Source organism: Somniosus microcephalus, chromosome 3 (genome assembly GCF_052327205.1).
Source record: "Somniosus microcephalus isolate GS21.2 chromosome 3, FLI_Smic_1.0, whole genome shotgun sequence".
NCBI classification, from domain to species: Eukaryota; Metazoa; Chordata; class Chondrichthyes; order Squaliformes; family Somniosidae; genus Somniosus; species Somniosus microcephalus.
The window spans coordinates 371,416,621-371,441,822 of record NC_140989.1 but is presented as its reverse complement, the minus strand read 5'-3'; the positions used below and the strand labels follow the sequence as shown (position 1 = coordinate 371,441,822).

At 47.2% G+C, this 25,202-nt stretch overlaps 1 protein-coding gene across 1 annotated transcript in view; it reads left to right on the top strand.

Moving 5' to 3' along the window:
- LOC147122437 (collagen alpha-1(XI) chain-like) overlaps positions 1-11,824 on the top strand; it is a 745,903-nt gene extending 734,079 nt beyond the window's left edge. The window contains exons 67-69 of the mRNA XM_085983595.1: positions 4,062-4,130; positions 7,884-8,117; positions 9,976-11,824. Coding sequence (XP_085839721.1) covers positions 4,062-4,130; positions 7,884-8,117; positions 9,976-10,122 — 450 coding nt within the window. The 3' untranslated portion in view covers positions 10,123-11,824. The remainder of the gene's footprint in view (positions 1-4,061; positions 4,131-7,883; positions 8,118-9,975) is intronic.
- The last annotated feature ends 13,378 nt before the right edge of the window (positions 11,825-25,202 follow it).

The following is a 25,202-nucleotide window of genomic DNA, read 5'->3' as shown; positions in this document are numbered from 1 at the left end:
AGAATTGGACACAATACTCCAGTTGAGGCCGAACCAGTGTTTTATACAGGGTCATCATAACTTCCTTGCTTTTGTATTCTGTGCCTCTATTTATGAAGCCCAGGATCCCGTATGCTTTTTTAACCGCTTTCTCAACCTGCCCTGCCACCTTCAACGATTTGTGCACATATATCCCCAGGTCTCTCAGTTCATGCACCCACTTTAGAATTGTACCCTTTAGTTTATATTTCCTCTCCTCGTTCTTCCTACCAAAATGTATCACTTCGCACTTTTCTGTGTTAAATTTCATCTGTCACGTGTCCGCCCATTTCACCAGCTTGTCTATGTCTTCCTGAAGTCTATCACTCTTCTCCTCGCTACTTACTCCACTTTCAAACTTTGTGTCATCTGCAAATTTTGAAATTGTGCCCTGTACTCCCAAGTCCAAGATATATATTAATATATATCAAGAAAAGCAGTGGTCCTAGAACCGACCCCTGGGGCACACTACTGTGTACCTTCCTCCAGTCCGAAAAACAACCGTTCACCACTACTCTCTGTTTCCTGTCACTTAGCCAATTTCGTATCCATGCTGCCACAGTCCCTTTTATTCCATGGGCTTCAACTTTGCTGGCAAGCCTATTGTGAGGCACTTTGTCAAACGTCTTTTGGAAATCCATGTACACTACGTCAACCGCATTGCCCTCATCAACCCTCTCTGTTACCTCATCAAAAAACTCAATTAAGTTAGCTAAATACGATTTGCCTTTAACAAATCCATGCTGACTTTCCTTAATTAATGCACACTTGTCTAAGTGACTGTTAACTTTGTCCCTGATTATCATTTCTAAAAGCTTCTCCACTCCCGAGGTTAAACTGACCGGCCTGTAGTTGCTGGGTTTATCTTTACACCCTTTTTTGAACAAGGGTGTAACATTTGCAATTCTCCAGTCCTCTGGCACCACCCCCGTATCGAAGGAGGATTGGAAGATTATGGCCAGTACCTCCGCGATTTCCTCTTCAACTTCCCTCAGCATCCTAGGATGCATCCCATCTGGTCCTGGTGACTTATCTTCTTTAAGTACAGCCAGACTTTCTAGTACCTCCTCTTTATCAATTTTTATCCCATCCAGTATCTCCACTACCTCCTCTTTCACTATGACTTTGGCAGTATCTTCTTCCTTGGTGAAGACAGGTGCAAAGTACTCATTTAGTACCTCAGCCATGTCCTCTCCCTCCATGCGTGTCTCCTGCTGGATCCCTAATCGGCCCCACCCTTCCTCTTACGACCAGTTTATTATTTATATGCCTCTAGAAGACTTTTGAATTCCTTTTATGTGAGCTGCCATTCTATTCTCATATCCTCTCTTTGCCCCTCCTATTTTCTTTTTCACTTCTCCTCTGAACTTTCTATATTCAGCCTGATTCTCCCTTGTATTCTCAACCTGACATCTGTCATACGCACTCTTTTTCTGCTTCAGCTTATTCTCTATCTCTTTCATCATCCACGGAGCTCTGGCTTTAGTTGCCCTACCTTTCCCACTTGTGGGAATGTACCTCGACTGTACCTGAACCATCTCCTCTTTAAAGGCAGACCATTGTTCGATTACAGTTTTGCCTGCCAATCTTTGATTCCAATTTACCCGGGCCAGATCCATTCTCAACCCACTGAAACATAGAAACATAGAAGATAGGAGCAGGAGTAGGCCATTCGGCCCCTCGAGCCTGCTCCGCCATTCAATGCAATCATGGCTGATCATCCAAATTCAATACCCGGTCCCTGCCTTCTCCCCATATCCCTTGATCCCTTTAGCCTTAAGAAATATATCCAACTCCTTCTTGAATATATTTAATGAATTGGCCTCTACTGCCTTCTGTGGTAGAGAATTCCACAGGTTCACCACTCACTGAGATTGGCCTTCCTCCAATTGATTATTTTTACTCTAGATTGCTCCCTGTCCTTTTCCATAGCTAATCTAAACCTTATGAGACAATGATCACTGTTCCCTAAATGTTCGCCTACTGACACTTGCTCCACTTGCCCCACTTCATTCCCCAGAACCAGTTGCTGGTTCTGAACTAGCTGTGCCGCCTTAGTCAGTCTGAATCCCTTTCTGTGACCAGTCACTCTGGACATTGTCTATCCTGGGTCTTACTCGGTTTCTAGGTCCATGTATGTGTGAAACATTCCCCAAATTTCACAGTCATTCTTGTAGCTTCTGTGTAGTTTGGGCGATGGGTAGGTTCTGGTCTTTGACTGTAAGAAGCCTGTGGAGATTTGAATGGTAGTAATTACTGACAGACTAAAGATATTCCGGTAAAAGTGAAGGTTAGAGTTCATGAAGCGATGGTTAACCCGTGTTAATCAGAGTGTTGGAACACGAGCAGCATCCACGAGAAAAAATTATACCAGCAGCAGAGATAAGTTGGTTGACAGGATAAAGAAAATAAACAACTTTTATTTCTACAGCACCTTTCACCACCTCAGGACGTCCCAAAGACCTTTCCAGCCAATGCAGTGTTTTTGAAGTGTAGTCTCTGTTGTAATGTGGGTAACACAGCAGCCAATTTGTGCACAGCAAGCTCCCACAAACAGCAATGTGATAATGACCAGATAACATTTTTAGTGATGTTGATTGAGTGATAAATATCAGCCTAGGATACTGGGGAGAAGTGCCCTGCTCTTCTTCGAAATAGTGCCATGGTATATTTTTCGTGGCAGATGGGGTCTCAGTTTAACGTCTCAACAAAAGACGGCACCTCCGACAGTGCAGCACTCCCTCAGTACTGCCTCTCTGACAGTGCAGCACTCCTTCAGTACTGCCCCTCTGACGGTGCAGCACTCCCTCAGTACTGCCTCTCTGACAGTGCAGCACTCCTTCAGTACTGCCCCTCTGACAGTGCAGCACTCCCTCAGTACTGCCTCTCTGACAGTGCAGCGCTCCCTCAGTACAGCCCCTACGACAGTGCAGCACTCCCTCTGTACAGCCCCTCCAACAGTGCAGCGCTCCCTCAGTACAGCCCCTCCGACAGTGCAGCACTCCCTCTGTACAGCCCCTCCAACAGTGCAGCACTCACTCAGTACTGCTCCTCCAACAGTGCAGCACTCACTCAGTACTGACCCTCCGACAGTGCAGCACTCCCTCAATACTGCCCCTCCAACAGTGCAGCACTCCCTCAGTACTGCCTCTCTGACAATGCAGCACTCCCTCAGTACTGCCACTCCGACAGTGCAGCACTCCTTCAGTACTGCCCCTCTGACAGTGCAGCACTCCCTCAGTACTGCCTCTCTGACAGTGCAGCGCTCCCTCAGTACTGCCACTCCGACAGTGCAGCACTCCTTCAGTACTGTCCCTCCGACAGTGCAGCACTCCCTCAGTACTGACCCTCTGACAATGCAGCACCCCCTCAGTACTGCTCCTCCGACAGTGCAGTGCTCTCTCAGTACTGCCCCTCCAACAGTGCAGCGCTCCCTCAGTACTGCCCCTCTGACAGTGCAGCGCTCCCTCAGTACTGCCCCTCTGACAGTGCAGCGCTCCCTCAGTACTGTCCCTCCGACAGTGCTGCACTCCCTCAGTACTGCCCCTCCGACAGTGCAGCACTCACTCAGTACTGACCCTCCGACAGTGCAGCACTCCCTCAGCACTGCCCCTCCAACAGTGCAGCACTCCCTCAGTACTGCCTCTCTGACAGTGCAGCACTCCCTCAGTACTGACCCTCCGACAGTGCAGCACTCACTCAGTACTGCTCCACCGACAGTGCAGCACTCACTCAGTACTGCCCCTCCAACAGTGCAGCGCTCCCTCAGCACTACACTGGGAGTGTCAGCCTAGATTTTTGCTCAAGTCTCTGGAGTGGCACCTCCTGACTCAGAGGCGAGAGTGCTGCCCACTGAGCCACAGCTTGCATTACCCAGCTATCAACATATGTTACTAATCGAAGGGTTATCTTTACGAAAATGTAATTGGCGATTGAAATCTCAGAACTAAACCGCTTTTCTAACGGCGCTGTGTTAATTCCTGGCATGCACGGCTCAGGGTGTTAGTCCCAACTAACCTTTGCCTTTCTGTATTGTGACCCAGGCTCGAATCTCACCATGGCCAAAGGAATCGCCGGGATCCTGGTTCAGTGAGTTCAAGCGAGGCAAGCTGGTGAGTTTCATCTGTGGGACTTTGTCCATTTCATTATCATCGTTCACAACAAGTGTGAGGAACTCATGGACTTCTTTATCTCTAAGATTGAGACCACCCATTCAGCTGCCTCTGCCACTTCCCTTCCTTCCCCTAGCCCACCGGGCCAAACTTCCTCTAAGGTTCCCCCCTGCCCTAGCCCTGAACTCTCATCTTTCTCCAGTTTCTCTCCGATCTCCCCTCGTGACCTCTCCACGCTAATCTTATCCATGAGACCCACTTCCTGCTCCCTCGACCCTATTCCCACTAAACTGCTGACCACCCAACTTCCTTTTCTGGCTCCCATGTTAGCTGATATTGTTGACAGTTCTCCTCAGGTACTGTTCCCCACTCCCTCAAATCTGCCATCATCACCCCTCTCCTCAAAAAACCAACCCTTGACTCCTCCGTCCTTGCAAACGACCGCCCAATCGCCAACCTCCCTTTCCTCTCCAAAGTCCTTGAACATGTTGTCGCCTCCCAAATCCATGCCCATCTTTTCCGGAACTCCATGTTTGAATCCCTCCAATCCGGTTTCCGCACTTGCCACAGTATCGAAACGGCTCTCAACAAAGTCATAAATGACATCCTTTGTGACTGTGACAAAGGTAAACTATCCCTCCTCGTCACTCTCGACCTGTCTGCAGCCTTTGACATGGTTGACCACTCCATCCTCCTCCAACGCCTCTCCACCATTGTCCAGCTGGGTGGGACTGCACTCGCCTGGTTCCATTCTTATCATGTCATAGAATGTTTACAGCACAGAAGGAGGCCATTCTGCCCATCGAGCCCGTGCTGGCTCTCTGCAAGAGCACTTCAGCTAGTCCCACTCCCCCGCCCTTTCCCTGGAGCCCTGCAAATTACTTTCCTTCAGGTACTTATCCAACTCCCTTTTGAAAGCCGTGATTGAATCTGCCTCCACCACCCTATCAGGCAGTGAATTCCAGATCCTAACCACTCGCTGCATAAAAAGGTTTCCCTCATGTCGCCTTTGGTTCTTTTGCCAATCACCTTAAATCTGTGTCCTCTGGTTCTCGACCCTTCTGCCAATGGGAACAGTTTCTCTCTATCTACTCTGTCCAGACCCCTCATGATTTTGAACACCTCTATCAAATCTCCTCTCAATCTTCACTGCTCTAAGACGAACAACCCCAGCTTCTCCAGTCTATCCACGTAACTGAAGTCCCTCATCCCTGGAATCATCCTTCCTAAAGTGTGGTGCCCAGAATTGGACACAATACTCCAGTTGGGGCCAAACCAGTGTTTAATAAAGATTCATCATAATCTCCACACTTTTGTTCTCTATCCCTCTATTTATGAAGCCCAGGATCCCGTAAGCCTTTTTAACTGCTTTCTCAACCTGCCCTGCCACCTTCAACGTACACACCCCCAGGTCTCTCTGTTCGTGCCCCCCTTTCAGGATTGGACCATTTAGTTTATATTTCCTCTCCTCATTCTTTCTACCAAACTGTATCACTTCACACTTTTCTGCGTTAAATTTCATCTGCCACGTGTCCGCCCATTTAATCAGCCTGTCTATGTCTTCCTGAAGTCTATCACTCTCCTCCGCACTGTTCACTGTATTTCCAAGTTTTGTGTCATCTGCAAATTTTGAAATTGTGCCCTGTACACCCAAGTCCAATTCATTCATTAATATATATCAAGAAAAGCAGTGGTCCTAGAACCGACCCCTGGGGAACACCACTGTAAACCTCCCTCCAGTCCGAAAAACAACCGTTCACCACTACTCTCTGTTTCCTGTCACTTAGCCAATTCCATATCCAGGCTGCCACTGTCCCTTTTATTCCATGGGCTTCAACTATCTGATCATCATTATCTGTGTAATCATAGTCAGAAAATCACTTGCAACGGCTTCTCTTCCTGTTCCTGCATCGTTACCTCTGGGGTCCCCCAAGGATCTATCCTTGGCCCCTCCTATTTCTCATCTACATGTTGCCCCTTGGTGACATCATCCAAAAACACAGCGTCAGTTTCCGCGTATACGCTGATGACACCCAGCTCTACCTCACTACCACTTTTCTCAACCCCTCCACGGTCTCTAAATTGACACGGCATGTCCCACCTCCAGTTCTGGATGAGCAGAAATTTTCTCCAATTAAATATTGGGAAGACCGAAGCCATTGTTTCCGGTCCCCGCCACAACCTCCGTTCCCAAGCCACTGACTCCATCCCTCTCCCTAGCATCTGTCTGAGGCTGAACCACACTGTTCACAACCTTGGTGTCATATTTGACCCTGGAATGAGCTTCCGACCACATATCCGCGGCATAACTATGAATGCCTATTTCCAGCTCTGTAACACACCCGTCTCTGCCCTTGCCTCAACTCATCCACTGCTGAAACCCTCATCAATCCCTTTGTTACCTCTAGACTTGACTATTTAATGCACTCCTGGCTGGCCTCCCACATTCTAGGAACATAGGAACACAGGAACAGGAGGAGGCCATTCAGCCCCTCGAGCCTGTTCCGCCATTCAATGAGATCATGGCTGATCTGCGACCTAATCCATATACCCGCCTTTGACCCATATCCCTTAATACCTTTGGTCAACAGAAATCGATCAATCTCAGATTTGAAATTAACAATTGATCTAGCACCAATTGCCATTTGCGGAAGAGAGTTCCAACCTTCTACCACCCTTTGTGTGTAGAAGTGTTTCCTAATTTCACTCCTGAAAGGCCTGGCTCTAATTTTTAGACTCTGCCCCCCCAGTTCTAGACTCACCAACCAGCGGAAATAGTTTCTCTCTATTGACCCTATCTGTTCCCCTTAATATCCTGAAAACTTCTATCAGATCACCCCTTAACCTTCTAAATTCCAGGGAATACAACCCTAATTTGTATAATCTCTCCTCATAATTTAACCCTTGGAGTCCGGGGATCATTCTGGTAAACCTGCGCTGCCCTCCCTCCAAGGCCAATATATCCTCCCTAAGGTGTGGTGCCCAGAACTGCTCCCAGTGCTCCAGGTGTGGTCTAACCAGGGCTTTGTACAGCTGCAGCATAACTTCTACCCCTTGTACTCTAGTCCTCTCGATATAAAGGCCAGCATTCCATTAGGCTTTTTGATTATTTTCAGTACCTGTTCATGACATTTAATGATCGATGTACCTGGACCCCCCAAGTCTCTTTGGACCTCCACTGTGTTTAGTTTTTCACCATTTAGAAAGTGCCCTGTTCGATCCTCTTTAGGTCCAAAGTGGATGACCTCACATTTGCCGACATTGAAATCCATTTGCCACAGTTTTGCGTATTCACTTAATCTGTCGATATCGGTTTGTAATTTTATGCTTTCATTTACACTGCTGCCTATCTTTGTGTCATCGACAAATTTGGATATAAGACTTTCTATCCCATCATCTAAGTCGTTAATAAATACTATGAATAGTTGAGGCCCCAACACAGATTCCTGCGGGACACCACTATTTACGTCCTGCCAATTTGAGTACCTACCCATCATCCCTATGTAAACCTGAGGTCGTCCAAAACTCGGCTGCCTGTGTCCTAACTCGCACCGAGTCCTGTTCACCCATCACAAGATGTTGTTGTTGTTGTACCAAACTCACCCTGTAACTCGAACTTAGACAGTCAGCAGAAACAAGACGGCGCCTGATGAGACTTTAGGGTTTTTTAAGCTGATTTCCAAATTGGGCAAGTGCCGGGGTGGGATTTGATCTGCTGTCCTCTCACGCGAACTCCCTGTGATTCTCCGACAGCTCTCCTATGTGGACTCTCAGGGTGAGCTAATCAACTTGGTGCAGATGACATTCCTGAAACTGCTCAGTGCCTCTGCGAGACAGAACTTCACCTACAACTGTCACCAGTCAGTGGCCTGGCATGATTCGTCCTCCGACAGTTACGACAAGGCGCTGAGGTTCCTCGGGTCCAACGACGAGGAGATGTCACATGACAACAACCCGTACATCAAAGCCATCTATGATGGTTGCACAGTGAGTATTGCTTGATGTGTGTGCGAATGTGACCCAGCAAGACTGATCCTATTGGAGCACTGCGCACAGTTCTGGTCTCTAGGTTCATAGATTCAAGAAACTTGCAGCACAGAAGGAGGCCATTTGGCCCGTCGTGCCTGTGCTGGCTCTGTGAAAGAGCCGTCGTGCTCAGTCCCACTCCCCGCTTTCTGTAGGTAACCCTGTCAGTGCCTCATCCTCCAGGACCGCCCAACCCCCTTTTCAAATTAATGAAGGAATCGGATTCCACCACCTCTTCAGGTCGAGCGTTCCCGATCCCCACAATTCTCCTCGTCTCCCCTCTCAATCTATTTCGAATGATTTTGAATCTGTGACCTCTGGTTATTGACCCTCTCGCCAGAGGGAATAGTCTTTCTCCCTCTACTCTATCAAAACCTCATTATCTTGAAAACCTCGATTCGGTCACCTCTTCACCTTCTCTGTTCCAAGGAAAACAGTCTGAACTTTTTCAACCTCCCCTCATAACGGAAGTCCCTCATCCCTGGTAACATCCTGGGACACCTCCTCTGTACCCTTCCCAATTCCGTTACATCTTTCTGAAATGTGGTCCCCAGAATTGCCCACAATACTCCAGCTGAGGCCTATCCAGTGATTTATAAAGCTCCAACACGATCTCTTTGCTTTTATATTCTATTCCTCTATTTATAAACCCATTTGCTTTTTTAACCACCTGATTAACTTGCCCTGCCTCCTTTAAGGATGTGTGTATGTGGACACCAAGGTCTCTCTGGTCATCTACACTTTTCAAAATCCTGCTATTTATAGTAAACTGTCTTTCCATATTAGTCCTTCCAAAGTGCCTCACTTCACACTCCTCCACAGTGAACTCCATCCGCCCTGCTTCTGCCCATTTCACCATCCTGTCTGTCAGCTTGAAGCCTAGAACTATCTTCATCACTATCTACTACTTTGCCAAGTTTTGTATCCTCTGCAAACTTTATAATGCTGCTCCCTACACCCGAGGCTAGGTTGTTTATAAAAATTGCAAAGAGTAATGAACCAAATCTGACCCTTGGGGAACACCACTGCAAACCAGCTCGCAGCCTGAAAAACATCCATCCACCACTGCCCTCTGCTTCCTGTCACTGAGCCAATTCCGTATCCATACCAACACTTGCCCCTGAATTCCATCTTCTTAATAGCCTCCTGTGTAGCACTTTGTCGAATGCCTTCTGAAAGCCCATATATACCTTGGTTAGACTACACTTGGAGCACTGTGCACAGTCTCTCCGTATACCTTGGTTAGACCACACTTGGAGCACTGTGCACAGTCTCTCCATATACCTTGGTTAGACCACACTTGGAGCACTGTGCACAGTCTCTCCATATACCTTGGTTAGACCGCACTTAGAGCACTGTGCACAGTCTCTCCATATACCTTGGTTAGACCACACTTGGAGCACTGTGCACAGTCTCTCCATATACCTTGGTTCGACCACACTTGGAGCACTGTGCACAGTCACTCTGTATACCTTGGTTAGACCACACTTGGAGCACTGTGCACAGTCTCTCCGTATACCTTGGTTAGACCACACTTGGAGCACTGTGCACAGTCTCTCCATATACCTTGGTTAGACCACACTTGGAGCACTGTGCACAGTCTCTCCATATACCTTGGTTAGACCACACTTGGAGCACTGTGCACAGTCTCTCCATATACCTTGGTTAGACCACACTTGGAGCACTGTGCACAGTTCTGGTCTCCATATACCTTGGTGAGACCACACTTGGAGCACTGTGCACAGTTCCAGTCTCCATTTAGCTTGGATTTTAGGATTCTATGATGAGTTTGTAAACCCTTGTTCCATTCTTTTCTCAGCGGAGGAAAGGTTTGGAAAAGACGGTGCTTGAGATTAACACTCCAAAAGTGGATCAAGTTCCAATCATCGACTTGTTGGTGAGTGACTTTGGCGATCCTGGCCAGAAGTTTGGATTCGAAGTTGGACCTGTCTGTTTCCTGGGCTAAGAGACTGAGGGCAGGACCGACCGGGCAAACTGACACCTTCATTCCACCCAAACCACCACAAGACACGTGCAAGTTTTGAACCTGGATGGAGTAGAAATTCTGTCTCACCGTGTATGTACGTATTATTATCTAGAAATTACTTAATGCCCTTGTGGGGCCAGAATCACATGACTTAAACCTATTATGGCAAATCTAGAAGGACTTCAGATGGCGTTGAGCTTTACCGGTGCAGAGGGGAACAGCACAAGGTCTTACCTTAAGGTAGGACTTAACCCATTGGATGCCGTCTGTGCTACTCATGGTGCTCCCACACATTGCAAAGGTGCTAAGAAGGTGTATTTTAATGAACTGTAATTATTCTATTGTAAAATACTGTTATATCTGTCTCCACTTTCAGAACTTGCGAGTGTCTATCTGGCTGCCCTTTTTTTAAGTGCCATTTTCAACTTTATTTTGGAAAATCAAAAAAAAACTGTAACGATCAAAGAAAAAAACTAAATAAACTGTTAGCCTCTTGTGAATGAGCCACTTTCTTTCCCGTGATTGTCATTGCGTGATCCAGTCAGGGGCTGCGCTTGCCTTTAACATGTAGCCGAGACCCGAGGTAAGGACACCTGCTGACCAAATAACTCTGGGGACGGAGCAGCGCCAATCGGATCGCTCTTTCAGAGAGCTGGCAGGGGCACGATGGGCCAAACGGCCTCTTTCTGTGCCGTCTGACTCTATTTATGATGTTGGTGGCGTGTCTCCTCTTACGACGTGTCTCCTCTTACAGCGAGTTTCACTGCGCGAAGGTGCACAATACTGTGCCACGGTGCTATATTTATAAGTTATAAGTCTGAAGTGCGTACGATGTGAAACGGAGTCAAAGGCACTTCCAGAATCTACCTGACCAGCCGCTGCTGCCAATGGGAGTGAACCAACATTCGGCGAGGTGAGGCCACATTCCCTGGTGCATCTTGAATGGGTTTGGCGAGAGTCAGCATTGCCCTGGCCTCTTGCTGTGCTCCCCCCTCCCACAATGATCAATCCCAGCCCCTCTGCTTTGCTTGTCCACCTCTGCTTTTAATCTGAGAAATTGGTTCTCGAGCAGTTGTAGCCCAAGGTCGGTGCAATATTGTAGATGCCTTTGTTCTAGCCAAGCGCTGCCTTGGAACAGTCCGTCTGTGCAATCCTCTCTCTTAGACAACCTACACTTCTTAACCCATTGCAGACTAAAGGCCATACATAGCCCATAATATGTCTAGGTCATGTGATTCTAACTAGTTGCTAAGCAACAAATAAGGAGACTGCTACCGACAGAACTTTCTTGAATCCCAAAACCTAGAACTTATTGTTAAAGTTGGATTTCGCGATTATCTGGCGGAGGGGCTTTGAAGAGAGCTCTCCCTATTTTTTGTCTTGTAATTCATTTCATAATATATGTAAGACTTGAAAAGAAGTGTTTGGTCAGCTATTAACTTCCAGAGTTGATCGGTAACCAGGTAACCAGACCCAAACCAGTTATTGAGATTGGTAATGGGAGTGGGTCTAATTGGAGAGCTCTTTCCTAGAGCCAGCACCAGCCAGGTGGGTCGAATGGCCTCCTCCTGTTCTGGATCATTCTATCTGCCGCGTTTCCTCATTCCCAGAGCAAAGTTTGTAAATGTTGACCTGGAAAAAAATCAAAAGAATTTCACGAATAAAAATCAAGTCTTGTCTACATGGGCGGTTCTGCTTTTTATTTTTCGTGCTAAAGGTCTTCGAACTAAACCCCTGGAAATCCCACACCAGGGAACAGCAATGTGGGAAATCTCAGTGCCTCGGCTAACCTCCCTATCCTGACAATCTGAGGGCAGGAGCTTGAAACCATTTAGCAGAGAGGGTGATTTAAGACGATCCCATTCGGAATTCCAGATTTAGGGCCAATAACACCCAGGTGAATAACTGAACGATCTCCCAGATCGATGTACGAGGAACCTGGGACACTAACAACAGCTCACAAATGGTTCTTGTATAAATTAATTGTAGAATTACTTGAGTTAGACCCCCACAGTTACAATGTATTGCCACACCTGTGTCAAATAATTATCTGTATTTTACAAAAAAAAGTTTATACTAAAATAAAATAATTTACAAAGCTTTCTTCCCATGATTCGACACTTTTTCTGACCTCACCTTTCAAAGTTTTCCACATTGTCGGATAGGTGCCAGTGTTGTAGCTGTACTGGAACAGCTTGGCTTGGTTCTGGAGCACAAGTCTTCAGCACGACAGCCGGGATGTTGTCGGGGCCCACAGCCTTTGCTGTATCTAGTGCGCTCAGCCGTTTCTTGATATCACGTGGAGTGAATCGAATTGGCTGAACACTGGCTTCTGTGACGGTGGGGACCTCAGGAGAAGGCCGATATGGATCATCCACTCGGCACTTCTGGTTGAAGATGGTTGCAAACGCTTCAGCCTTGTCTTTTGCACTCACATGCTGGACTCCACCATCATTGAGGATGGGGATATTCATGGAGCCTCCCCCTCCCGTTAGTTGTTTAATGGTCCACCACCATTCACGACTGGATGTGGCAGGACTGCAGAGCTTTGATCTGATCCATTGATTGTGGGATCGCTTAGCCCTGTCTATAGCACGCTGTTTGCGCTTTTTAGCATGCATGTAGACCTGTTTTGCAGCTTCCCCAGGTTGGCACCTCATTGTAGGTACACCTGGCATGTTCTTCTACACTCCTTATTGAACTAGGGTTGGTCCCCTGGCTTGATGGTAATGGTAGATAGAGGGACTATGCCGGGCCATGAGGTTACAGATTGTGATGGAATACTATTCTGCTGATGGCCCACAGCGCCTCATGGATGCCCAGTTTTGAGCTGCCAGGTCTGTTCTGAATCTATCCCATTTAGCACGGTGGTAGTGCCACACAGCGCGATGGAGGGTGTCCTCAGTGTGAAGACGGGACTTTGTCTCCACAAGGACTGTGCGGTGGTCACTGCTACCAATACTGTCCTGGAAAAATGCATCTGTGACAGGTAAGGATGAGGTCAAGTAGATTTTTCCCACGTGTTTGTTCGCTCACCACCTGTCGCAGGCCCAGACTGGCAGTTATGTCCTTCAGGACTCAGCCAGCTCGGTCAGTAGTGGTGCTACCGAGCCACTCTTGGTGATGGACATTGAAGTCCCCACCCAGAGTACATTCTGTGCCCCTTGCTACTCTCAGTGCTTCTTCCAAGTGGTGTTCAACATGGAGGAGTACTGATTCATCAGCTGAGGGAGGGCGGTAGGTGACAATCAGCAGGAGGTTTCCTTGCCCATGCTTGACCTGAAGCCATGAGACTTCATGGGGTCCGGAGTCAGTGTTGAGGACGCCCAGGGCCACTCCTTCCTGTATATCACTGTGCCGCCACGCCTGGTGGGCCTGTCCTGCTGGTGGGACAGGACATAGCCAGGGATGGTGATGGAGGAGTTTGGGACACTGGCTGAAAGGTTTGATTCTGTGAATATGACAGGCTGTTGCTTGACTAGTCTGTGGGACTGCTTTCCCAATTTTGGCACAAGGCCCGAGATGTTAGTGAGGAGGACTTTGCAGGGTTGACTGGGCTGGATGTGCCTTTGCCGTGTCCGTAGCCGGTGCCGAGGTCGGGTGGTCCGTCCGGTTTCATTCTTATTATTTTGTTTCGTAGCGGTTTGTTACAACTGAGTGACTTGCTGGGCCATTTCAGAGGGCAGTTAAGAGTCAACCACATTGCTGTGGTTCTGGAGTCACATATAGACCAGACGAGGTGAGGACGGACATTATTGAACCAGATGGGTTTTTACGACAGTTTCATGCAGAAGCTAGCTTTTTAATTCCAGATTTAATTAATTAACTGAAGTTAAATTCCCCAGCTGCAGTGGTATTTGAACTCATATCTCCAGATCATTAGTCCAGGCCTAACTAGAATAGTAGGCCAGTGACATTACCACGATGCTCCCGTTCCATCTATGTGACAATGTGGAAAAGTGCCCAGGAATGTCCTGTCCACAAAAAGCGGGACAAATCCAACCCGGCCAATTACCGCCCCATCAGTCTACTCTCAATCATCAGCAAAGTGATGAAAGATGTCATCGACAGTGCTATCAAGCAGCACTTACTCGCCAATAACCTGCTCACCGATGCCCAGTTTGGGTTCCACCAAGACCACTCGGCTCCTGACCTCATTACAGCCTTGGTCCAAACATGGACAGAGGAGCTGAATTCCAGAGGTGAGGTGAGAGTGACTGCCCTTGACATCAAGGCAGCATTTGACTGAGTGTGGCATCAAGGAGCCCTAGTAAAACTGAAGTCAATGGGAATCAGGAGGAAAACGCTTCACTGGCTGGAGTCATACCTAGCACAAAGGAAGATAAGAACATAAGAAATAGGAGCAGGAGTAGGCCAATCGGCCCCTCGAGCCTACTCCACCATTCAATAAGATCATGGCTGATCTGATCCTAACCTCAAATCTTCTATCACTCTCCATCCCACCCGAACCCACGTGATCTCCCGGGAGAGGCGAAAAACCAGATAAAAAACCCAATGGCCAATTTGGGAGAAAAAATCTGGGAAATTCCTCTCCGACCCATCTAGGCGATCGAAACTCTTCCAGGAGATCACTCTGTCCCTATATTTTCTACAGTACTTAACTTCTGTAAAGGCGATCTCCACCCCAGCTAGGAACAGGAATAAAACCATCTCCTGAAATCTAACACAGAATTAGAACACAAGAAGTAGGAACAGAACCAGGCTACACTGTAGTGTCCGTGTGTAGATAAAGACACTGAAGACAGGAGTTGGTTCATAGGTATTTACTAAGCAAGTCTGGGGGGGGTTTCTAAAGGATATACACAATACACAGGCTTATATAGCCCAAGTGGCAATTACCAGCATTACGCACACCTGGGGCTCTTAAAGGCACATACACCACAATTCCTCCCCTTCTAGCTAACTAGTACATCATATTTTAAGTAATTATTAATTACATGTTATATGCAAAATAATATACATTGCTGTATTAATTAATTATAAGTTAGTCTCTCAGGAGGCTTCCTGACTCGGTCCGGATAACGCCTCGGGGGTGTAGTAGTTTCTGGTGGTGTAGTAGGTTCTTCTGGCAAGGCTGATTCGGCTTGAAGGCCAGTGTCGGGTTCATCGGCCTCCAGTATCACCAGATCTGAGGTAGATATGGGTATCTCTACTTCATCGTTAGATGTATAGAGTGGTGGTGTAGGTTGTCCCTTTTCGGATGACTTGATGATTTGGTCAGCATGGCGCCTTATTATGCTGTCTCCGATGTCCACGGTATACATCAGTGGTCCTAATCGTGTGCAGATAGTTCCAGGCTGCCATTTCTCGGTACGGTAGTCCCAGGCCAAAACCGGTTGGCCTATCTGGAAGGCCCTAGTTGGCCTTTCATTCATGCCCTGAAACTGCCGGTTCTCCACGTCCCTTCGGATGTTGGGCTTGACCAAATCCAGCCGGCATCTTAGGTTTCTATTGTAGAACATCATGGCGGGAGTTTGGTTAGTAACCATATGCGTTGCATTCCTATATGCAAATAAGAAGTTACCCACCTTGTGCTGAAGTTTTATGTCTTCATTACCCATGGCCTTGATGGCCTTCTTGAAGGACTGGACAAACCTTTCAGCCAATCCATTGGTGGCGGGATGGTATGGGGCGGACGTGTAGTGCTTTACCCCATTGTTCTTTAAGAACTTTCTGAATTCTTCAGACACAAATTGCGGTCCATTATCAGAACATATCTGCTCCGGCAGCCCATTCCTGGCAAATATGGTCCTTAATACTGTGATGGTTTTTTCCGTGGTGGTGGAGGACATCTTTATTACCTCCGGCCACTTGGAGTGTGCATCAACTGCGATTAAGAACATTGAGGCCATAAATGGACCAGCAAAGTCGATGTGCACCCTTTGCCAGGGAGATGAGGACCACTCCCATGGATGTAGAGGGGCCTGTGGCGGAGCATTTTGGACCTTCTGGCATCCTAGGCAGCTCTTGGTCATGTCTTCGATGTCTCCATCGATACCTGGCCACCATACAAACGCCCTAGCTAGGTTCTTCATTTTCACTCCACCCAGATGCCCCTTGTGAAGCTCCTTTAGCACTTTGATGTAAGAAAAAGGAGACTTACCATCAAGTAACTTTAAAGTAAGCTTTAAGTAACTTATAAACACACTATATACACAAGAGAGGTCTTTACCATGCCTCTGGTAGAAGCCTCTTACAATACTGAACAGACCAGTATTTATACCAGTCCAACAGGAAGTGACATATGACAGGAAGTGAGGTATGTACACAGTTCATAGTTCATAGTTCACAGGAAGTGATGACATGACTTCCCGGAAGTTATCATTTTTATCACATTCTTCCCTCCTGCAGGATTAGGAGGCTGTGGTCTACCTTTTGGTCCGCAGCCGCCGAACAAGGAAGAGTCGCACCCGTTTGGATTCCCGTCGTAGAGGGTCGCTGGTCCGCTTACATGCAGTTGGCCATTGGTCAGAGTCTGTGTGGCCTGGATTGCCCTGTGAAGGGTCGGGGAGATCATGGCTTCGAGTACGAGCCCCAATAGGTTCAAAGTCGGACTGCCTCTGTTCAGAGGGAGGTGCAGAGCTGGTCTGTGGCGGATCAGTACTTTCATGCGCGGTACTGGGAGGGTCGCAACCTTGTGCACGGGGTTCTACCGGCACCAAGCTAGTTGGTGTCCGATCAGGATCCTGGAGAGGGGTACCCGATAGGTCCCAAGAGTTTCCTGGTGAAATGCCATCACCCGATGTCCCACTAGGTCCTGGTGGGCAGGGAGCCAGATCCCGTAATGATACGGTAGATTCTCGGCCGTCGGAATATCGTATGTTTGCATAGGTGGGGTTGGCATCGGTTAGTTCGACCTCGTCTATGAGAGGGTCATTTTTAGACGTCCGAACGTATCTTCGGAGTAATACAGGTCCAGGAGTAGTTAGCCATGACGGGAGTGATGTCCCATGAGATGAGCGACGCTGGAATCCAAAGAACCGCTCATGAGGTGTAGTATTTGTGGCTGTAGAAAGCAGGGACCGTATAGAGTGCAATGCATCCGGAAGCACTGTTTCCCATTGCTGGTCTGGTAGGCCCCGAGATCTTAAAGCGAGACGTACGGAATTCCAGATGATACCGTTATACCTCTCTACCTGCCCATTTCCGATGGGATGGTATGGTGTTGTTTTGCTTGTAGCAATTCCCCGTTCTGAGAGGTAGTCCTTGAGTTCCCTTGACATAAAGGATGGACCCCGATCTGAGTGAATATAAGCCGGCATGCCACAGAGAGAAAATACCTGCTCAAGGCAGCAGATTACTGTGGACGCCAGCATATTGGAGCAGGGGAAGGCAAATGGAAAACGTGAATATTCGTCGATCATGGTGAGCAAATATGTGTTCCGAGTTGAAGAGGGCACTGGGCCCTTAAAATCGATGCTAAGTCGTTGCATCGGTTGGGTTGCATGTATGAGTATACCATCTGAGGGGCGGAAGAACTGAGGTTTTAATTCCGCACAAAGCCGGCATTCTGAGCATATTTTCTTTACATCTCCAGTGGAAAAAGGGAGAATCCGTGATCGTACGAAATGTAGCATGCGCGTAATGCCAGGATGACACAAACCATTGTGGACATCCATGAGAGTGGAGGATGACATAGTGGAGCAGAATGCCCGTGTGAGGGTGTCCGGGGCCACATTCTCCTTGCCAGGCCGATAGAGAATGGTATAACCAAAAGAGGCCAGTTCCATCCTCCAAAGTTGTATTTTATTATTCTTAATTTTGGTTCGTTTTCGATTATCGAGCATGAAGGCGACTGATCGTTGGTCCGTGATCAATGTAAAGTGCTGGCGAGCTAGAAAATGGTTCCACTTCCGTACTGCCTCTATGATGGCTGTGGCTTCTTTCTCAACCGGAGGATAATGTAGCTCGGCACCTTGTAAGGTCCTGGACATAAATGCTACAGGACGACCTTCCTGATTCAGAGTAGCCGAGATCGCCGCCTCCGAGGCATCACATTCAACCACGAAAGGGAGATTCTCATCGATGGAGTGAAGAGCCGCTTTCTCCAACTGTTTTTTGAGAAGGTTAAAGGCTGCAACAGCCGCTGTTCCCAGTGGAAATGATCTAGCATGCAGCAAGGGTTGGATTTTGTCCGAAAAATGAGGAATCCATTTAGCGTAGTATGCAAACAGACCGAGAGCCCGACGTAAAGAAGCCGGATTCTTAGGTGACGGGAGCTCTTGGAGCGGGCGAAGTCTTTCTGGGTCTGGCTTAATGATACCATTGCCTACGCAGTAGCCAAGGATGTTGATGGTCGGTTGCGAGTCAACAGATTTGGATTCATTCAGGGTCAAATTACGGCGATGGAGGGCATCCCGAAATTTTTGGAGGTTGGAGTCGTGTTCCTGTTGATCGTGACCTGCAATGGTAATGTTATCAAGATAGGGAAAAGTGTCCCTTAGGTTTTCCTGCTTAACCAGGCCATCCATTGCCCGTTGAAAGACAGCCACTCCATTAGTAACCCCGAATGGGAGGCGACGAAATTGGTACAGCCGTCCATTAGCCTCAAAGGCTGTGTACTGCTTATCTGAGACCGTCAAGGGTAACTGATGATAGGCACTTTTTAAATCGTAAGTTGAGAACACTTTGTATTCGGCCAGTTTATTAACCATATCATCAATGCGTGGCAATGGGTAGGCGTCCAAGTCGGTATATTGATTGATGGTTTGTGAATAATCGATGCATAGTCGCTGTTTGTGAGGTTTTAGAGGGTTCTTGACAATGACGACTTGAGCCCGCCAGGGCGACGAACATGGTTCAATGATATCCTCTGCTAGAAGTCGAGAGATTTCAGCCGCAATAAAAGATTGGTCTTCCTGATTAAAGCGCCGCGATTTCGTTATTATCGGTTGGCATTGAGGCGGAATACTGGCAAATAATGAGGGTTCATCAAGTGAAGCTGCTGATAATGCACAAAATGGTAATTTAGACGGTATATTAGAAATAGTAAGTCCGGGTTTGGATCCACCAAACTCAATGGTGAGTTTCTTATGCTGTTTTTGGAAGTCCAGCCCTAAGAGGAGATCACTACATAAGTCCTTGAGCACCGAAAGTCGGGTGGAGGGATACATACGACCATGAAGTGTCATATCAACAACACAAAAGCCGGAGATTCTGGTATTAAGTGATGACTGGGCCATCGCAATTGCCTGGTCCGATGGGAAGACATGTAGTTTCAATTTCGCAACAATCTGTTCCTTAATGAAACTATCAGTACTTCCTGAGTCAATTAAGGCATCTAAGGTATGCCCTTTAATTGAAATTTTTGTGGCTGCATGAGACAGGTTCTGTGGGCAAGCAGCTGTAATTGGTGTCGTTGCACAGAGAGTGGCTAAAACTCTCGGTGTGCTTCTTCGGGAGAGAGCTCGAGAGGAAGCTTGATAGGTCCTAGCTAGAGCATCTTGATAGGCCCTAATTGGGGCAGTTCGGTAGGCCTTAGCTGGATTGGCCCTCGTAGAGGCCCTTGATAGGCAAACTTTAGCAAAGTGTCCTTTTTTCCCGCAATAACTGCAGATTGCATTGCGAGCAGGGCAGGTTTTCCTAGGGTGAAAAGCATCTCCACAAAAGAAGCATTCCTTCCTAGATTGCCAAGAGGCTACTAAAGTGGGGTCGTCCTCCTCTTCTTCATCAGAATTATCAGAATTAGATTCCATGATAGGGTTCACCTGAGACTGCTTGAATTGTCTGGTTGCAGCTACAGCAGCAGATCGAGATCTGGGCAGCTGATAGAGGTCTGCATTTCTCTTTGCCAAATCCAGTGAACAAGCTAGGTCAAAAGCTTTTTGTAGCTCAAGTGTTTTACTTTCTAGTAGACGCTGGCGTATAAATGGAGAGGCAATCCCGCAGATGAAAGCATCACGAATCATTTCTTGGTGGTACAGCTCAGCTGAGGCTGCCTGAAAGTTACAATCTACGCTGAGCCTGCGAAGTTCTTGCAGGAATTCGTCAATTGATTCCCCTGGCCCTTGTCGGGCTGTGGCCAGTAGATGTCTAGCATAGACCTCATTTGGGGTCTTCGCATACAGTTTCTTAAGTGCCCGAATCACCTCTTCGTAATTATCCCATTCATCAACATATTCGAACACTTTTGGGGTCACATAATTGACAAGTATCTTCAATTTAGCAGGAGCATCCGCTTTACATTCATCCAGAAAATTCTCAAAAGTACGATACCAATGCTTCCATACCCTGCCAGCTGCTGGTGTATTCGGGTCCAAGTCCAGACGAATAGGTCTAAGGGTTGGGGGAGATGACTTATCAGGGGAAGGCACCAGCAGCCAGGTTCAGGGCACCATGACTGGCTCTGCTGCACAGAAGGGCGGGAAAAAGAGGGATAGGGCTATAGTGATAGGGGATTCAATTGTAAGGGGGATAGATAGGAGTTTCTGTGGCCGAGACCGAGACTCCAAGATGGTATGTTGCCTCCCTGGTGCAAGGGTCAAGGATGTCTCGGAGCGGGTGCAGAGCATTCTGAAGGGGGAGGGGGATCAGCCAGTTGTCGTGGTACATGTAGGTACCAACGATGTAGGTAAAAAGAGGGAGGAGGTCCTACAAGCTGAATTTAGGGAGTTAGGAGCTAAATTGAAAAGTAGGACCTCAAAGGTAGTAATCTCTGGATTGCTACCAGTGCCACGAGCTAATAAGTTTAGAGAGAGTAAGATAGATAAGCTAAATACGTGGCTTGAGCAGTGGTGCAAGGGAGAGGGATTTAAATTCTTGAGGCATTGGAACCAGTTCTTGGGGAGGAGTGACCTGTACCAAGGGGACGGTCTACACCTGAACTGTGAGGGAGCCGATGTCCTCGGGGTAATATTTTCTAGGGCGGTTCGGGAGGATTTAAACTAATTTGGCAGGGGGATGGGAACCTAGGTAGTGGAAAAGAGGGAAGTCATATGAAGTCAGAAATAGATGGTAGAAAGGTGAGAAGCAATAAGCAAAGGAGAGAAACACAAAGGGCCAAACTAATTCATAATGAGAGTGTGAAAAAAGCAAGCCTGAAGGCTTTGTATCTTAATGCTAGAAGCATTAGGAACAAGGTGGATGAATTAGTTGTGGAAATAGAGGTAAACAAGTATGATTTGATTGGGATTACAGAAACGTGGCTGCAGGGTGGGCAAGGCTGGGAACTTAACATCCAGGGATATACAATATTTAGGAAGGATCGGCAAAAAGGTACGGGAGGTGGGGTAGCATTGCTGGTAAAGGAGGGGATTAATGCAATGGAAAGGAAGGATATTAACTCGGATGAAACGGAATCTGTATGGGTAGAAATGAGAAATAGCAAGGGGAGGAAAGCGTTAGTGGGTGTGATATATAGGCCTCCAAATAGTAATATGGAGGTGAGGGAAGGCATAAAAAGGGAAATTAGAGAAGCGTGCGATAAGAGCACAGCTGTCATCATGGGTGACTTTAATTTACATATTGATTGGACTACCCAAATTAGTAAAAATTCTGAGGAGGAGGAATTCCTGGAATGTTTTCGGGACGGTTATCTGGACCAATATGTCGAGGAGCCGACTCGAGATCAGGCCATTTTAGACTGGGTATTGTGCAATGAGAAGGGACTTATCAACAATCTTCTTGTACGAGGCCCCTTGGGTCAGAGCGATCATAATATGATCGAGCTCTCAGTCGAGATGGAGAGTGAGGAAATTGAATCAGAGACTAAGGTCCAGAACTTAAATAAAGGGAATTACGAGGGTATGAGACGGGAATTGGGTAAGATTGATTGGGTGGTGTTTCTGGGGGGATTGACAGTGGATAGATAATGGCAAGCATTCAAAGATAGAATGGAAGAATTCCAGAACATGTTTATACCGGTTTGGCATAAAAATAAACCTAAAAAGGTGGCTCAACCGTGGATAACGAGGGAAATTAGGGACAGCATAAAATCAAAAAAAAGGGCATATCAACTGGCAAAAAAAAGCACCAGACCGGAAGATTGGGGGCAGTACAGGATACAGCAAAAGAGGACAAAGGGATTAATCAGGAAGGGGAAAATAGAATACGAAAGTAAACTTGCAGCAAACATAAAGACAGACTGCAAAAGCTTTTATCGGTATATCAGGAGGAAAAGACTGGTAAAATCCCAAGTCGGTCCCTTGCAGTCCGATTCGGGAGAATATATAATGGAGAATAAGGAAATGGCAGACCAATTAAACTCATACTTTGGTTCTGTATTCACAAAGGAGGACACAAATAACCTCCCAGGAATATCGGCAAACATAGGGACTAATGAGAGGGAGGAGCTGACAGAAATTAGTATCTCTAGGGATATGGTGTTGGGTAAGTTGAGGGGACCGAAGGCCGACAAATCCCCGGGGCCTGATAAACTACATCCTAGGGTACTTAAGGAGGTGGCCCTGGAGATAGCAGATGCTCTAAGGATCATCTTCCGGAACTCCATTGACTCGGGAACAGTACCCGTGGATTGGAGGGTAGCTAATGTTACCCCAATATTTAAAAAGGGGGGTAGAGAGAAGGCAGGGAATTATAGACCAGTAAGCCTTACATCGGTTGTGGGCAAAATGCTAGAGTCCATTATTAAGGATAAAATAGCGGAGCACTTGACAAATGGGGAAAGGATCGGACAGAGTCAACATGGATTTACAAAGGGTAAATCGTGTTTGACTAATCTGCTGGAATTTTTTGAGGAAGTAACTGGTAAAATAGATGGGGGAGAGCCAGTGGATGTGGTGTACCTTGACTTCCAGAAAGCCTTCGATAAGGTTCCACACAAAAGATTATCATGCAAAATTAAGGCTCATGGGATTGGGGGCAAAGTATTAACGTGGATAGAGAACTGGCTGGCGGATAGAAAACAGAGAGTTGGAATAAACGGCTCATTTTCGGAGTGGCAGGCAGTGACCAGCGGGGTGCCGCAAGGATCTGTCCTGGGACCCCAGCTGTTCACAATATATATAAATGATCTGGATCAGGGAATTGGATGCAATATTTCCAAATTCGCTGACGACACTAAACTAGGAGGAGGGGTGGGCTCTGATGAGGATGTCAGGAGGCTACAGTGCGATTTGGACAGGTTGGGGGAATGGGCGGATACGTGGCAGATGCACTATAATGTGGATAAATGCGAGGTTATCCACTTTGGGGGTAAAAACAGGAGGGTAGATTATTATCTAAATGGCAATAGATTGGGAGATGGGGAAGTGCAGAGGGACCTGGGTGTTCTTGTGCACCAGTCACTGAAGGAGAGCATGCAGGTGCAACAGGCGATTAAGAAGGCAAATGGTATGTTGGCCTTCATATCAAGGGGGTTCGAGTATAGGAATAGGGATACCTTACTACAGCTGTACAAGGTGCTGGTGAGACCGCATCTGGAGTATTGTGTACAGTTTTGGTCGCCCCATCTGCGGAAGGATGTTCTTGCCATGGAAAGAGTGCAGCGGCGATTCACCAGGCTGATACCTGGAATGGCGGGAACGACCTACGAGGAGAGATTGAATAGTTTGGGCTTGTACTCACTGGAGTTTAGAAGATTGAGAGGGGATCTCATCGAAACATATAAAATTATGGCAGGCCTGGACAGGCTGAATTCAGAGAGAATGTTTCCAATGGCAGGGGAGCACAGAACCAGGGGCCACAGTCTAAAAATAGCGGGCAAATCATTTAAAACAGAGATGAGGAAGAATTTCTTCACTCAAAGAGTGGTGAGCCTGTGGAATTCCCTGCCACAGAGGGCTGTGAAGGCTAATTCAATAAATATTTTCAAGAGAGAATTGGATATATTTCTGAAGGCTAAGGGGATTAAGGGTTACGGAGAAAAGGCGGGGACGGGGTACTGAACTGGTAAGATCAGCTAAGATCTCAGACGAAGATCAGCCATGATCTCATTGAATGGCGGAGCAGGCTCGAAGGGCCGAATGGCCTACTCCTGTTCCTATCTCTATGAATGGTGCTATGAATGATTTTCTCCATGATGGGTGGTTCCCTGGATCCTTAACTTCCGAGTTTGTCTGAAGGTCTAGTATTTGTCAGTGTAAATATTAAGTTACTTAAATTGATGTAAGAAAAAGGAGACTTACCATCAAGTAACTTTAAAGTAAGCTTTAAGTAACTTATAAACACACTATATACACAAGAGAGGTCTTTACCATGCCTCTGGTAGAAGCCTCTTACAATACTGAACAGACCAGTATTTATACCAGTCCAACAGGAAGTGACATATGACAGGAAGTGAGGTATGTACACAGTTCATAGTTCACAGGAAGTGATGACATAACTTCCCGGAAGTTATCATTTTTATCACACACTTTATCCTGGAGTTTGGGTGGAATCACCACTCTGGATCCACACATCAAGGTTCCTCGGCACACTGACAGCTGTTCTCTTCTTTGCGAGAATGCTGGCAACAGTGGTTCGCCATGTGCTGGCCATCCCTTCACTGTTAAATCGTAGACCCGTGAGAGAGTAGGGTCATTTCTTGTCTCCCTTTCAATGGCAGAATTTGTCACCGGTAGACATTCCACTATGGTAGAGTGGAACATCTCTACTGGGTCTACTGTAGGTGCCTCTTCTATCGTTGGCAACGGTAGGCGTGATAAACCGTCAGCATTCCCATGCTGTTTTGACCCTTTGTATTCAATGTTGTAATGGTGTGCCCCTAGCAAAAGGGACCACCTCTGTAGTCTTTGTGCCGTCATAATGGGGACACCTTTTTTAGGGTTGAATATGGAGATGAGGGGTTGATGGTCAGTCAGCAAGGTAAATTTTTGTCCGTGTAGGTAATGGTTGAATTTCTTCACTCCCCATACCAGGCTGAGTGCTTCCCTGTCTATCTGGGAATAGTTACGCTCAGCTGAGTTCAATGAGCGTGACGCAAAAGCTATCGGCCGTTCCGAGCCATCAGGGAATCTATGGGACGATACCGCTCCTATGCCGTAAGGGGATGCATCGCACGCCAGTCTGATTGGTAGTGATGGGTTGTAATGAGCCAAAATTTTCTCAGATGTGATTAAGTCTTTACATTTATGGAAGGC